The 14,575-nt window shown below is 46.8% G+C and overlaps 1 protein-coding gene across 5 annotated transcripts in view; it reads right to left on the bottom strand.

Annotated features, from left to right (window-relative positions):
• LOC308178850 (peroxidasin homolog) overlaps positions 1-14,575 on the bottom strand; it is a 45,788-nt gene that overhangs the window by 18,204 nt on the left and 13,009 nt on the right. For all 5 annotated transcript variants that reach the window (XM_080557993.1, XM_080557994.1, XM_080557991.1 and 2 more), the window contains 5 exons: positions 8,224-8,295; positions 7,917-7,988; positions 5,030-5,101; positions 3,452-3,523; positions 1,536-1,705 (listed from right to left, as the gene is read on the bottom strand). In XM_080557993.1, coding sequence (XP_080414119.1) covers positions 1,536-1,705; positions 3,452-3,523; positions 5,030-5,101; positions 7,917-7,988; positions 8,224-8,295 — 458 coding nt within the window. The remainder of the gene's footprint in view (positions 1-1,535; positions 1,706-3,451; positions 3,524-5,029; positions 5,102-7,916; positions 7,989-8,223; positions 8,296-14,575) is intronic.

Genomic DNA, 14,575 nt, shown 5'->3' with positions numbered 1-14,575 from the left:
ACTCAGCGAGCCAAACGGGCTGAAAGGATGTGCTAAAATAGGAAGGAATTTGTGCCCGTGGTCTGACACGCTTCATCGTGTTTCAGCAGAATACCTTCTCATCTAACAATCTCTACACTCACCAGTAAAACCAGATGGATTATTCAAAAAAATTAAGTGAGAACCTGCTAACTTTTCCAGTGTAAGGCCGGTGCTCTTATTCCTTAGCCTGCAAGCCCACGAGCTGGTAGCCAACCTCCAGGATTCCAGGGTGAGACCAAAACCACCACGAGCCACGATACAAAATGCTGACCCGGTGCAAATCTGCGCTGCTGGCTCACATCTGCTGAGGAGCGGTGGGTTAACTCCGTGCCAGCAGGCTCCACACTGACTCAGATATCAGCTGTCTGCATCATGAGGGCTTTATGCTGAATTATGCATCGTTTGTCTTCCCCAGCTGGCACAACACCAGCGTAAAAGCCTAATGCCAGCAAAATCTTCCCACCAGGTGCCCTGGCTAATTTGACAGACATCCCACTGTGTGCCCATGCCTGAACCGGGACAAATTTCCATCCGTGGCTGTACCACGGCACCGGGTGCACGGCAGGGACAGCTCGTGGTGCAGCACAGCATTGCAACGGGTCCCAGCCCGTGTTCCAGCTGCTGCCTTTGGGCCCTTTTTGTTCCTTCCACCCCTTCGAGGTTACGAGCCCCGTTTGTGCCAATCCAACCCTTTGCACAGCTGCGCCCTAAACGAAGCTGCAACATGGTCAAAGTGAAAAAAATTATATAAAATTGTAGGAGAAAAGTGGAATTCAGGAGAATTCAATTTCTTCAAGCCCCAGCTGATGTCACCCATCTGGCTCCCAGCAGGACCACGAAAACAGCTGGACTGGCACCTACTGGGGGGCTGCTGGTGTCTGGCAAGGGGGAACACCTCAAACCAAACCTTCTGCAGGGAAGTACCAGGGAACCACAGCTAAAGCTCTGCTGGTGCTTGCAGACCAAAGTCCGCGTTCTGTCGTCCTCTCTATATGAAATGTTTAATTTTGTCATTTTTCAGAACAAAGCCTTTCATTTCAAAATGGATTAGTTCATGGAGAAATTATCTAAATTTAAAGAATAACAGATTAACAAATGCAACACACTGCCACAGGCAAAGCATCCGGCTATTCATCCAACATGTGTTTACTTGGGTTTTCAGCTGTTTGGAGCCACTGAGACTCTTGCAGCGTTCCCACTCCATTCAGCCTAACGCAGGACAAGTTTTCCCAATTTCTGGTTTAGCCTCTGACTCCAGCAGATCCTGTGCTGGCCCTACGCTCTCTAAAAACCAAGACAACAACTGCCAGACAAAACAGAGCAGCTTTCAACAGACACGCGACTGTTGACTTTCCCCGCGTTATACTGATAACTAGCCTGACCCCAGCGAGACGTTTCTGGTTTGGCAGCGACAGGAGAGAGAAAGCAGGATCCCAGGATGGAAGAGAGGAAGGGAAAGAGACAGAAGAAGCATTTCCTAGCCCAGAGCCCAGCCCCGTGGCTGCAGGGCTCACCGCAGTTGAACTCCTGAGCCGTCAAGGTGACGATGGAGCGGCCGTGCAGCTCCCGAGGAGCCTCGCAGGTGGCAGCTGTCTGAATGCTGCCCTGCTCAGCGTATTTCTTCAGCAGCTCGGCCAGCCACAGCAAGTCGCAGTCACAGAGCAAGGAGTTGGAATCCAGCCGCCTGCAAGAGCAAGGGGAAGACATTTCAGTCCCCAGCCTCCCGCCCGTGTCCCTGCCTGCTGCCTCTCTCTGATGCATGAGAGTGGAATAGCCCTGGACTGAAGGACCACTCGGCTGTTCTTCCTTGCATTTGATTATATCCCATATGAAAATCAGAGATACTTAATTCCCATAGCTTTTAAAATCTTAACGAAGTCAGAATGATTTTGTTGAAACACTGCTGTCTATCAGTCATTCCAGTTTTAAGTGACAATTATTCTATTAAACGAGCTGCAATGAAATATTGAAATTTCTCAGAGCATGGAGATTTCAACCTTTATTAAATGTGTAGGAACGGCAGGTAGCACTGCCTCTGCTAGAGCTTTCTGTGCTCTTGGTTCAAATATCACTGCATGACATGCAGATATTCCTTCTGGCCTGCAACCATAACGCGGTGCACCTAACTGTCCTAGTTAGCCAGGACAGCTGCCCTAGGGTAGCTAAAATCTAATTCCACAGTTTATTTGCAACAGCACAAAGCAAAACACATGATATGGAGTGCAAGGTGTGATGCTTTCAAATGAGCACACGGGAATTCCCTCAGCATTAGCCAGAGTACTGAAATCAGCTGAAAGAACCCCTTGATTTTAGCATGCTTGGGAGCAACCTTTTTCTGTGACCAGTTATTAGAGGTTGCAGCACTTCTGCGCAACTGTAAGGACTTTTATTACTGCAACACATGTCTGAACCATGTCAAATGGGAGCAATGGTGACCTCCTGGTGCACCCGTGCCTCTCCTTCCACTGACCTCATTACGCCATACAGTGCCATGCGCACGGATAAAGGAGGTTATGGGGAGATTAGCTTATGCCTCCTTCCCCTCTGACAGTTTTACAGTATAGGGGTCTTAGCCATCTGAAAAAGACACAGGAGAAAGGCCTAATGTCTTAAGGGACAAATATTTGAGAAGGTGAGATTTCGCACAAGGCCACGATACAGCCCTTTATAGACACCACGCCTTTTTCGCTGACACACGCAGGCAAAAGTTGTTCCCTGTTAATGAAATACGAAGCATTTTACCTGCTTGCAGAAATCACAGAGGGCTGTGGTGAGAAGCACATGATTTTCTTGGGGTATAAAATCATGGCAGAACCCCCAAATTCTTTGGTTTTTGCTTCCCTCCTCCCCCTTGTTGGAAATGCACCATTTCCAAAGATCATAAAACACAAACAAAGCCAAGTACTAGGAGATTTAAGCACGCAAAAAGAATAAGAGACAGGTTACATGGGAATAACACAGCAGGACATTCCTTCATGGGGTGAGAACCATGCACTGTGGCACTCTTCTGAGTAAAACGGCCTTTTTCTTTTCTTTTACAGCTATGATTTTTCCTTCTCTGTTAGATACTGATCTAAGACATGATTGAGGTCCTATCCATGGCCTGGACTTCCCACATTTTTGCAGAATTTTTTATAGTTTAAAGCACGTAGGACAGCAGAGGGTTGGGATGACTTTCCACGAACGTTCATTTCTGCGGCGTTATTGATCTGTAAGCTTCTAGTTAGACTTTAATTAGACACCAGCGTGAAGTAACTCCTAACTGGTTAAATCAGCTCTTGTGTCCAACCAAAACTGTTTTATAAACTTCACAGTGGCCTTAGAAGTGCAACAACTAAAGGCTTTGCCAACCAGGCACATTTTTCCTCAGATCCTGGCCGTCTGATCGAAGATAAACAATTGCTCTTTGCAGGCAATGTTTTTTACTTACAGTCGTTTGAGGGATTCCAGTTGAGAGAATGTCCCTGGATGAATCCTGGAAATTTTGTTGTTGTGCAAGAATCTGCAATGGAAGAACCCATGCCAAAACATTATTCAGTATTTGCACTACACAGATGATAACAACCCAGGTCAAAACTCAGCTGAAGTACAAAGGTTGCTCACCAAAATGGAGCTCAGATTTTTAAATCTACTGTGTTTGTTTCCATGAGCTATAGGGATTTTATTCATGTGCGAGTGCAATGCAACACACCAAAGCTGAGAGCGGGTGTGTACTGGAAACGGTGACTCAAGATGTGATGTAACAGATTTAAACTGGAACCTTAAAGTTAATCTGCTTTATGCTGTGCAAAGGGAGGAGAAAGGGCACAAAATCCCTGCAGGCTGGACCCACCCTGTGTTTTCTGTGCCATGGTCAGCTCCAGTTTACGAGAGACCTTTTCCCCCTGCAGAAGATATGGGAGTTTACAGGGGCAGCTATTGAAGTAAGGCTCCAGTAGACAACTCAGTGTCGTTATAAACCCAAATCCATGAGTAAATCCAACTCAGACAACAGCAGCCGAACCTGGGTTTACTCTGAATGAAGCCGAGGCAACTTCTCACTTCCAGAGTCCTAGCATGCAGATAAGACTCAACAGTTCTTAGAAAAAAACTGCACTGAAATACAGCAGGGGAACCAGGATGGAATAATTAACTCTCCACTCACTTAATGGAGGAAATTTGGTTATGTCAGTTACACCTAATACTCTCAAAAGACCATTGACTACAGATAAGTAATTTTAGTAGACGGTGGAACAGGAAAGAAATACAAAAGCAGTGTGACTTGAGTGCAATCGTCTGCATATGTACATGTACGGGGGGTTCAGCCTGGTTGCACAGCCTGGATGCTGACAAACCTTCCTCTGAAACTTAACGCAGAATTTTTGTTGGACCAAAGACAGAGACTGAGATCAGCCACAGCGTACTGATCCAGGTCGGAATTTTTCTAAGGGTGTTGTTTGGATCCCTCGGTTTTGTTTCCCTAGTAAGTACGGGTGTAATGCATGTTTGCATGCAGCACAGAAGGGTCTGTTGGTTTCACCATGGAGCGGGAACCACCATGTGAGCCTTTCCTCTGGTGGCTACATTTTTACTACAAGCAATACCGGGGAGCAGGAGACACAGGACTCAGTTTCCTAACTGCTTTCAAGAAGGATGCACGTTTTTCTTGTCAGACATTCTTATGACTTTGTTCCTTTTCCATCTCCTTTTTTTGTATACACTGCCCAACTGTGAGTTAAGTTGACCTGACAAGTAGAATAAAACTGACTTTCTATAGGTTTATACCTACTTAGATGGAAATGTGAACATTAGACAAGACGAGAAATTCCCACATCATTTCAGTAACGATTCCACTTCCCAAGTACATAAAATCTGCTTCTTTAAGGATGCTTCTCTCCGTATTTCTCTCCATTTTGGAGATCAACACACTTTGCTTCACACTACAGAAACATCACTGTTAAACAAAATGAAGGGTTTTTTTTTACCTGTCTTCTCCCCCACTTACAATGAAAGTCACATCTTTACTTACAGCCTTTCAAGTTTAGGCAGGTCACTAAAAGTCTCTGGCTCCAGGGTTTCCAGGTTGTTGAAGTGCAGGTAGCTGTCACACAGAAAATCACAAAGGACAGGGTTGTGGATCAGAATTTAAAAGCTATAAGATCTTCCCAGACTGATCTACCAACTGCCCTTAATCACTCACCACGTATCTCAGGACAGATGTTTAGAAGCCAGTATTCTCTTTAGTATCTCCAATTTTCACATGCAAAAATTGTAGCCAACACTGGCTTCTCCCTGTGCTCTCAATTGTTTACTCTCTCTTTATAAACTGTAACACACACTGGGGAGATCAGCTTTGCTCTTCCTTTAAACTGTGAAAGAATGAAACTCCTGAAGAGCCTGCAGCAGCTGTTCCCCATCCAACCACCATCCAAGAACTTTGCCTGCCTTGCTCCCAGTGCCTCGACATCCCCCTACACTGCCTCAGATCGTTGAGACGAAATAGCCACACTGTAAGGCACTTGTCTCCAGCCTAGAAATTTAAACATGTCTGAGAGGGATCACGAGTTTGCCAAGAATTAATTTTTAGAAAAAGGCCCTGAGCATTCTGACAAAACTTTGAAGTCGGCCCTGCTTGGAGCTGGGGGCTGGGCTAGAGACATCCAGAGGCTTCTTCCAGCCTGCGCTTGTTTGTGATGCTAACAGGGGCTCCCAGAAATACATCTACCAAGCAAGAGCAGAAACATTTAGGTACTGCTGTCATCAGGCTATTCTGCTTCTGTGGAAGGAAAACAGCCTCCAAAGACAGAGATAATGCAGTCGGCTGGAACACTATCATCTAAACGGTTCGTTAATGTGAACAGCCCTGCTATTGCTCATGCGACCAACCTGCTGTTCCATCCGCAGAGACCTCCCGCACTGCCCCAAGTTACCCCTTGCCGTCAGCCAAGGAAAGCTGGGCTCTGCAGCACCACGCCAAGGTACCTGACATCCCCTGCTCCCCTTAGCTGTGACATGCACTGACGTAACCGACGTGTTCCTGACCTTTAAATGCATCTCAGGGCAGTTTCCAAGTTGCCCAAATCCTTCCCCAATTTTTACACAAGCATACATTTCCCAACAGACGCTGATTAATCGTGGGTCTACAAATACTCACTGCTATTGTAGCTGACTGGGATGAGAAATAATTGCCTAAGCCTCCGCATGGCTGTTTGATTTGTAATGGAAGGATTCACAATAAATGGATCGCTATCAGAGCACAAAACAGGCACGGTGACTCAGATCCTGCAGTGGAGGGCAAGAGTGGGGAGAGGGAAACGCATGTGCTGTAATAAGTCTCAGATGTCTGCTGTCATTGCTTTGGCCTTTGAGGAAAGCATCTGATATTGTCCATCAATCGGGCAATACTTTCCTTGAAAAGCTGGCTTGTGGGGTACAGGAAAACGGGGTAGGATTTGAGCAAAGCTAATTCTTTTGGAACCGTGCCTGCCTTCGAGATTGAAAACAGATGGGCCCTTCCAAGGGTTGTTTGTTGTTTTTGTGGCTTTGTTGTGTTTTTTTTTTCTTTTATTTGTGACATCAAGTCTGGAACGCTCATTGTTAAAATATGACCGAGGCCAGCATCATCTCCCTGAGCACAGCTGAGCCAGTCACTGCTTCCTGTTTTCTCCCAGGAATCACTGCTGAGCTGGCTGATGGAAAAAACATACCATACACAAGGATGGCAGCACACCTATTGTTAAGCTTGCCTGTAATGCCCTATAGCTATAATACCTATAGTACCTATAGCTTGCAGCTACACCCCATCCACTTCTGCTGTCAGCCTAGAGAACAAGCTGGATCCTATTCTTTTTACAGCAAAATTGTTAGCTACATTCCAGCCCCATAAACTCTGTAGTTTGGGACAATCCATGAATTAGTGGTTTCACCTTTGCTCCCTGTTCTCCGATGATGTAAATAATTGCTGTACTTCAAATACCTATGCTTGCATTCTTTCCAGCGCACACAAATTTACCCACATGCACATAATATATCATGACACCTGACATGAAAAATCCAACCCCAGTTCAGCAAGCCCCGTTAGAGGAGTCAGACCTCAGTCTTCGCATCTCACCTTTAGCATGGAGCCTGAACGGTCAAAAAACAAAACTTCTTCGACAGAATAAACAGCGTGGATTTGCAATACACAGAAGGGGAGCAATTAAGGATGCAGGAATGTCACTGTGAGAGGCTCCAGCTGCCAGTAAGACTCATGAGGCTCCTTTCATCCCAGAGAGCCTCGCAGCTTGGAGGGAAGGTCACTGCTTGGTTTGCATCCATCTTTTCTTCTCCCCATTGGAATTTCCAGATGATTTAACGCATGCGAGCACCACCACCCTGGTGGCTTCCATAAATACCCCATCCCAGCTCTCAGTTCGCACTCCATCCATTCGCTTTCAGCAAAGGTTTGGATAAGACAGAAACTGAACCAGCACCGTCAGTTCAAGAGAACAGCCAGACCCTACGCTCTGCTCCAGAAGTCACAGCAGACATAAACACAGCAGGCCAGCTGCCTTCTGTTTCAAGCCATCCTACACATCCCCATTTTCCTCCCATTGTAAGATCCTCGGACATACAGGGAATTAAAAGCACAGCTGGGCTCTTCTTATGCTCCAGAGGTTTAGGGTCAGGAGAAAACATACGGGATGTCAGTAGGAAGAGTCCTTGGTATTAACTACCTCAAATCAATACTGGGACCAGCTGTTTTCAAGTGAAGCCAGTGCAGCGTTGCAAAGCTGGACCTCAAAACAGTAGAACCTCATCCTACTCCTTCCTAAGTGGCTGGTGCACAGAAACACAGCATTGGGATTAGACAAGCCAACAGCTCAGCTCTTCTGCACGACACACTCAAGCGACAAACAGCACTCGTCTGTACTTACAGCTGCTCCAGAGAGCGAAGTCCATTGAAGGCATGCTGCTGGATACTCTGAATTTCGTTTTTATAAAGGTAGCTTTCAAGAGGAGAGAAAGAAAAAAAGCATTAGGATAACCGCTCAGCAGTTGTATTTTAAATAACACAGGAATCCAAAGCAGAGCTTTCTGACTGGATTCAGGGGCAATGTTTTACACCTGCAACATCAGCATCCAGAAATTCTGAGCACAGAAAGTGCATCCTGCACTGGAAAATGTTGGAAGTGGGCTGTTAAATTTCCAAGGGGTTAAGAAACTACCGAGACAGCAACTCACAGGTATTTCAGGTTCTCCAGATCTTCAAAGGATCTTCTCACAATGTGTTTTATCAGGTTATTGTTCAGCAGCCTGTTCAGATCAAGACAGAAAAAACACAGCTGGAGAATTCAGTGTGAGAGAGACTTGTGGCATTTGTATTACTGGACGGCCACTGAAAAAATTCATAATCCACGGGTTTCATAGGATTTAAGATTTAAAGGGGTTATCAGCCTGCAGTCAGGATGCTCACAACAGTTAAGTCAATGAGAACATTTCTTGCCCAGAGGTGCATTCCAGTAAGGAACATTCAAAAACATTTCCTTACCTTTTGTCACGGTGGCTTTCACCCAAAAGTTAGAATTTTGGCCAGGAAAAGAATGAGGGGAAGGGAGAGAGCAGAAAGCAGAGAGAAGGGACAAATTAAATCATTGCTGCCATTTTTGTACAATTACAGAAGGTTTTGGGGGATGCATGGTTGTGTCAACGTGTGAGCAGGGGCACGCAGAACCAAGTTTTAACTGTACAAAAGCAGTCTGAAATGCTACTTCATAGGTTATAAGAGTTATTAAATGGTAAGGCATTGTTTTAATCACTTTGTATACAAATATGTACATACAAAAAGTAAATAAATGATACAGATCTGAGTCCCACAGCTATTCCGAAACAGCCTCTTTCAATCCGGAGAGCCTTGTGCCAGATTTTAATACAAAACCTATGGACAACATCACATTGGCAGGCAGTCTCTGACTTGTGTGTTTAGTTACCATGACTGTGCGTGCAAATGACTGCCTGTGCCAGCGAGCAGAAAGCAGCCCGTCCTTGTAACGCTGGGTGCAACAGCAGTGACCGCACGGCCGAACGCTACAGAAACCTCCTCTGCGACCGCTGCCAAGCCCAACGCTCAGAAAACTAAATAAATCACTTACAAATAACTCTTTAATGGATGAGGTTTTAACTATTCATCGTGGCTGTCGAACCGCACTCGTGGGGTTCTTTTTCCCCACGGTATAGGATCCGACAAACCTCACGGTGGCCACCAGTGGATTTCGTAGCCCGATGGCTAGGATTAAGGATCTCACTGGCTACACTTATTTTTAAGTTCTTAAATGGACATGGGGACAAAGAGGAGAGCTGTGACTGCACCGCAGAAGTTTGTTTTTCTAAGAAAAACTGCTCTTCCCTCTGTAAGCAGCCAGACCTTCCGATATCAGGTCAAATTCAACACAAAACCAGGCCAGGCTGCCCATGGAGCTCATTCTACAAGTTCATTCTCTTTCCTTTTTGTGATAGCTGTATTCTTCAGAAACGATCCACCACCTGACAGCACATGGGAAGACGGCTCAGTGGTTTCCCAGCACAAAACTCAATTTTCTGCCCCCCACTTTGATGGAGAAAATCGGGTTGATAGCACATCAGAGAGCCTCTGGCAAAGGTCCCATCCTGGGAGGAACATTTGTGCAGGTAAAGGATAGAGAGAAAAGACAAAGAGGTGGGGAAAAATGGCAAAAACACGTGGGAAAAGAAGATGAAGATACAATCGAATGCCCCAGGGATGCAAGGATGAAAGACCTCAGAAGCACAGATGTGTTACGGCAGCTTCACAAGGTCCCTGAGCTGCGCCAGCCCTCCACCAGCTTGTCCTCAGGTGAGGAATTACATTAAAGGTGCAAAAAGCACAGAAGGTACTTGAATGAAGGGGAGAAAAAGAAACAAAAACCACATTTTTGGAAGCCAAAGCAATAAGGATTTGAGAAAAATCTCACTATCCTCTTTTGATTACCTATCTTGCTACCACGGACCTGAATGCCACTTCCAAGCTGCACGTAGCAGCAGCGTGGACAAGCAGTCCGAAGAGGTTAAGGCAGAAAGATGCTGGCAAGTTTCTGCACAGCTGTGAGCAATGGCTCAACACACACGACTGAGGCTAAAAAACCCGATTTCGCTCATAAGGATGCAAAAATGATGTCAAGCCCTTGGAACACGCTCTCGTGCTTTGACAGCCAGATACGCTGAGTGGAAATCCAGCCCCTGAAAAGCAACCCCAAGGTTTATTTGATGATCGAACACCCGAGGACTGCTCGAGAGCGGTGCAGGAGAGGACTTTTGTCTATTTACCCACAGGACAAAGACAACACAGGCACCAGCGGCGCACGCTTCCTTCCCTGCCCTCTATCAGCACACTTTCATCTTCAGCCAGGGGAGAAAGGAGGCGGCTTGTTCTCTGCTATCTGATCCTTGGCCCCACTTCTGAGGATGCTGGATAGGCTGATAAACAGGTGCCAGCTGGGACATCGTGCCCCTGGATGCAGGCATCTGTCCCCTGCCACGCGGCTGGCATCGACTGCTCGACTCACGGAGGACACGAGAGGGCTGCCAGCAAGCAGACCCTTGGGGCAGGGGCACGCCGATGGGCTGAGGAGCACCCCCTGCACCACAGCAGTGTGGGATCCTCGGCTGACCCTTTAACACAGACCCTTTAATGCAGAGAGTTTGGACCCGGACTGAAATGCAGGGAGATTTTAAATCGCAGCTTGTCGACTGGCTGAATTTTGGTGCTATTGAAAAACATTCATCGAGTCCATTTTGGTGTCTCTGCTGTTGAGGACAGTTAAAAGGGGACAGAATGGGTGATCCAAGCCAAACAAGAGAAACTCTGGGAGTTCAAACAGCACGCACCCCGCAGGTCTCTTATCTCATGGTCTGATACTTAAATTGTTCATTGCCTGATTAAAGGTTAAAAAGCGTATGGAAGAAGCAATCTCTGTTTCCTGTCTCAGGATTCCCTATTGTAACAGAAGGATATGTCCTGGAATACACTCAAAACTGAGATAATTTATGAAGTCCCTCATACTGTACATATTCCAAAGAGCTACTTTCAGGGAAATACATAGTCAAGACAGCACATCTGGATCCTAGAAAGACTTCAGATGGTTTGCGGACAGCTGTCTGTTCCTTGACTCCTGTGCAGTTCACCCAAGCGAAGAAGTGTGCAAAATCCTGGCCATGATTTGCATGACCTGGATACGGATCCCAGCTGCAATCAATAGCAAAATGCCCAATTACCCATTTAAGTTGCAGAGAATTGAAAGCTAAGTTCTACCGCTAACTGGATCTGCTGGGAATAAACGCTTTGGCAGACAGAAGCTGGAAAGATCATTATTGATGTATGTCTCAAGCACAACCCATTGCAAAATGAGCTAAATTAAAAATATCAGAAGTATGTTTCCTGGAGCTTACCAACAGATAGCAAACTGATGTGGCACTCCCCTCCAGGACAGCTGGCGAATTTGGCTCAGAACAAACAGGCGGACTCAATCGTACAGGTTTTATTCCTGAAAATTCTTCTGGGAGGCTTGGGATACAACACAAGCCCCACGCAAGCTGGCCCATATCCTCTAAGAGAGCATTTCCCACCGAGTTTCCTTTAGGCCCTGTGTTCTGACCGTCCCTCCCTCTTCCCTCCCCACCCTGCCTCCAGGTTGCCAAGCACAGGCTTAAGTCGCGTTCACTGAGTCGTTTTTCTATTTTGAAGAATGTATTAGATGATGCGACAGTCCAGCATTCATACTCAAAACCTGTTCCCTTTCCTCCTTTCCTCTGACAAACGACATGCTGCAGTCGTCGTGACATAGCAGCTACTTTTTCCCCTCGCGCCATTACCAGAAATCATCGTGTAGTGTATTTAAAGGGGGAGAAAAAGTTAATTTAACGTTCAGCTGTACGTTCTCCCTTGCTGACAGGGTGATTTGGAATAGCCATTTCCCATAGGTGAGAGAGAAACCTTTATTTCAAGATCCATCAGGCTCCGACATCCCCTCCTGCTCACGGGGCCTTGTTCCCTCAGGAGCCACCGGAGGATCCGAGGCAGCCTGCGCATTGTCCCTGTCAGCCCCCCTGGAAGCAGCACCTAAAGGAGAGCCGCAGAGCTCACCAGAAGTGCTTTGTGTTCCCACATAATTCTTCCTAAATAGTTTTCAAAGCACTTACAGAGACAGACAAGTGTGAAAACAGGTAACTTGAGCCGGAAAGAGAAGCACGATGTGAGCGAGGACACGGACAGAACAAGGGCACGGGCAGAAGCACAAACCATGACGTGGCCTCTTCAGAGCTCCTGTTCCCTCAGGTGCCCACGATACAGGCAGGAGGACAAAAAAAACCTGCTGGGGAAGTTAATAAGTGCTGCTTTGGTCTCAGGGCTCGAGGTTTCTATGAGCTGGGGGGACAAACAGCAGCAACTACCGGGCTGTGAGGGCATCAGCGTGAAAACACAGCAATGGCCCAGTTGGGTCAGCGCAGCAGGGTGCCGGCCTCCTGGGGGAGCACACAAGAGGGCAGTAACACGGGGGCGTCGTCATCCATCCCCACCCGGAGATGACCTAAAGGAGCGAAGACTGGGAGGCAGGCAGACGCTGCCTCTCACCACGGGCTTGCGACGTGTTTGTTCTCTTCCAGGGCCCAGCACCTGCTGTGAGCTAATGCTGGGTTAAGCGATGCGGCCGGCGTCGGCCAACTCGAGCAAAACAGCTGCTGCAAAGCTGCCGGCACTCCGCGGATGGCATACGAGAGAATTTTTTTCCTTCCCGCTCCCTGCTGCTCTACATTTTTTTACTACGGTGACATAGTAACGGCTTAAAAATACACAAAGGAGATTCTGAGACCAGCAGCTACATGGGAAGGGAGAGGACTGGATGAGAAAACCTCACAGATTTAAGACTTTTTGCCCAAGAAAATCGGTGCACGCGACGTTGCGGACAGCCAACAAGCAAGGTCTCAGTGGGGCAGCATTTAGGGTAAATGCATATTACCTCTGGTGGTGCACCAGGGGCCCAAAGGCAGGAGCATGGAATGACTGCTGCTCCTCCACAGACAAACAGGGCTCCTGTTTCTAATTTCAGTGGTGCTCTGTAATTTATCAAATCTCCTGCACCAGGGAGTGGAAAGAAGAGAGGAGAGCCAGGGGAAGGTCTGAACTTTACTCAGGATGTTTAAAAGCTCCACGGGACATTCAGGGCAGGCTCCTCTTCTCTCAGCCCACCTCTCTGCATCTCTCCCTCCAACGCAGGGTACAAAGGTTTCCTTATCAGGGTGGTTTATAAACTGTCAAACTTGGATATTCTACAGCCATCCTGCCCGAAAGGGGATGCAAAACAGAAACTGCACCAGGCTCTGCTGCCCTTCCTCTGCCAGGCCGAAGGATTTCAGGAAAAGGCTCTTTTAAAAGCTTTAACTCGGTTAAGGAACTTTATTTCTGTAAATCCCACGGCAGATAGCAGCAATCTCAGAGTTCCTGCATATGGAACCTGAGCTGCTCTGTCCTCTAAACCACGTGCTTCAAATATTCTGGCCAAACTTCCCCAGCACGTCTCTCAGGGATTTTTAAGGATTTATTCTCTTTATCACTTGAAAACCTATGCAAGTCCTGAGCCAAAAGGTTACCATCTAAGAAACATCAGCAAATTCTTCAGCTCTTGTCGGTTCTGATATGGGAATTGGAGAAACCAAAGTTCCTGGAGAGACCCTTGCATGAGGAGCGCGAGCTCTGACTTCCATTCCGTTAACTCCCACCTATGGGGAACCCGATAACTCCCGCGAGCGTGAGAATAACTGATTCTTCCAGCTTGCTGGCCAAAGCAGGAAATAAAACAAAGTAAATGAACTATCTAAATGGAAAGGTTTCATTTGTAAAAACAGTTGATTTTCAGAACTGAAATATAAAAATGACATATTTTCTTAGGGCAGTGTTTTTTAGCCAACCCAGTATTCTGGCTCCGAGGACAGCTGTAGGATGCTGCTTAGGGAAAGCGTGAGAGCCTGTTCACCATCTGTGCAAAACACATCCCTCTTACTGCCCTGGCATCCATAACTACGAGATTAGGGATGGTAGGTGTATGTTCATGCCTATTTCCTTCAGGATCTGTTCATGGAATTCCTGCCCTGGAGGTCCCTACCCAGGAGCGTGTGTAAGCAGTAACCAAAAAGATTGGCCAAAGTCATGGAGCATACAGATATTATTGAGAGATGGGTCTGTCTTTCTCAGCTAGGCAGCATATCCCCATGTAGCAGAGTGGCAGGAGTTAGAAAGTAAGAAGTCTTGCACGTGCCAGGGACCTGACTACATTTAAGCACTGTGAGGACAGCACCTGGCATCTCTTACAGAACTCTGTTCATTATGTGGAGCATTTCTCCTGTGCAAGCCTGCCAGCCTCCTTGGTTTCCCCAGGGTTCAGCTGAAAGCAGCCTGCAGTCACGCTGCTTGGTTTGGTCGATCAGTCTCCTACACGCAGTGGAACAAACTTTAGCAAACGCTGATTTTTAAAATATAGCTTTTAAACAGCTCTCTATGGCAAATTACTCCTGCATTGTTACTCTT

Source organism: Anser brachyrhynchus (genome assembly GCF_964034855.1).
Source record: "Anser brachyrhynchus genome assembly, chromosome: 16".
Lineage (NCBI taxonomy): Eukaryota > Metazoa > Chordata > Aves > Anseriformes > Anatidae > Anser > Anser brachyrhynchus.
The sequence above is the reverse complement of the archived record's forward strand: the minus strand, read 5'-3'. Positions and strand labels throughout refer to the sequence as shown.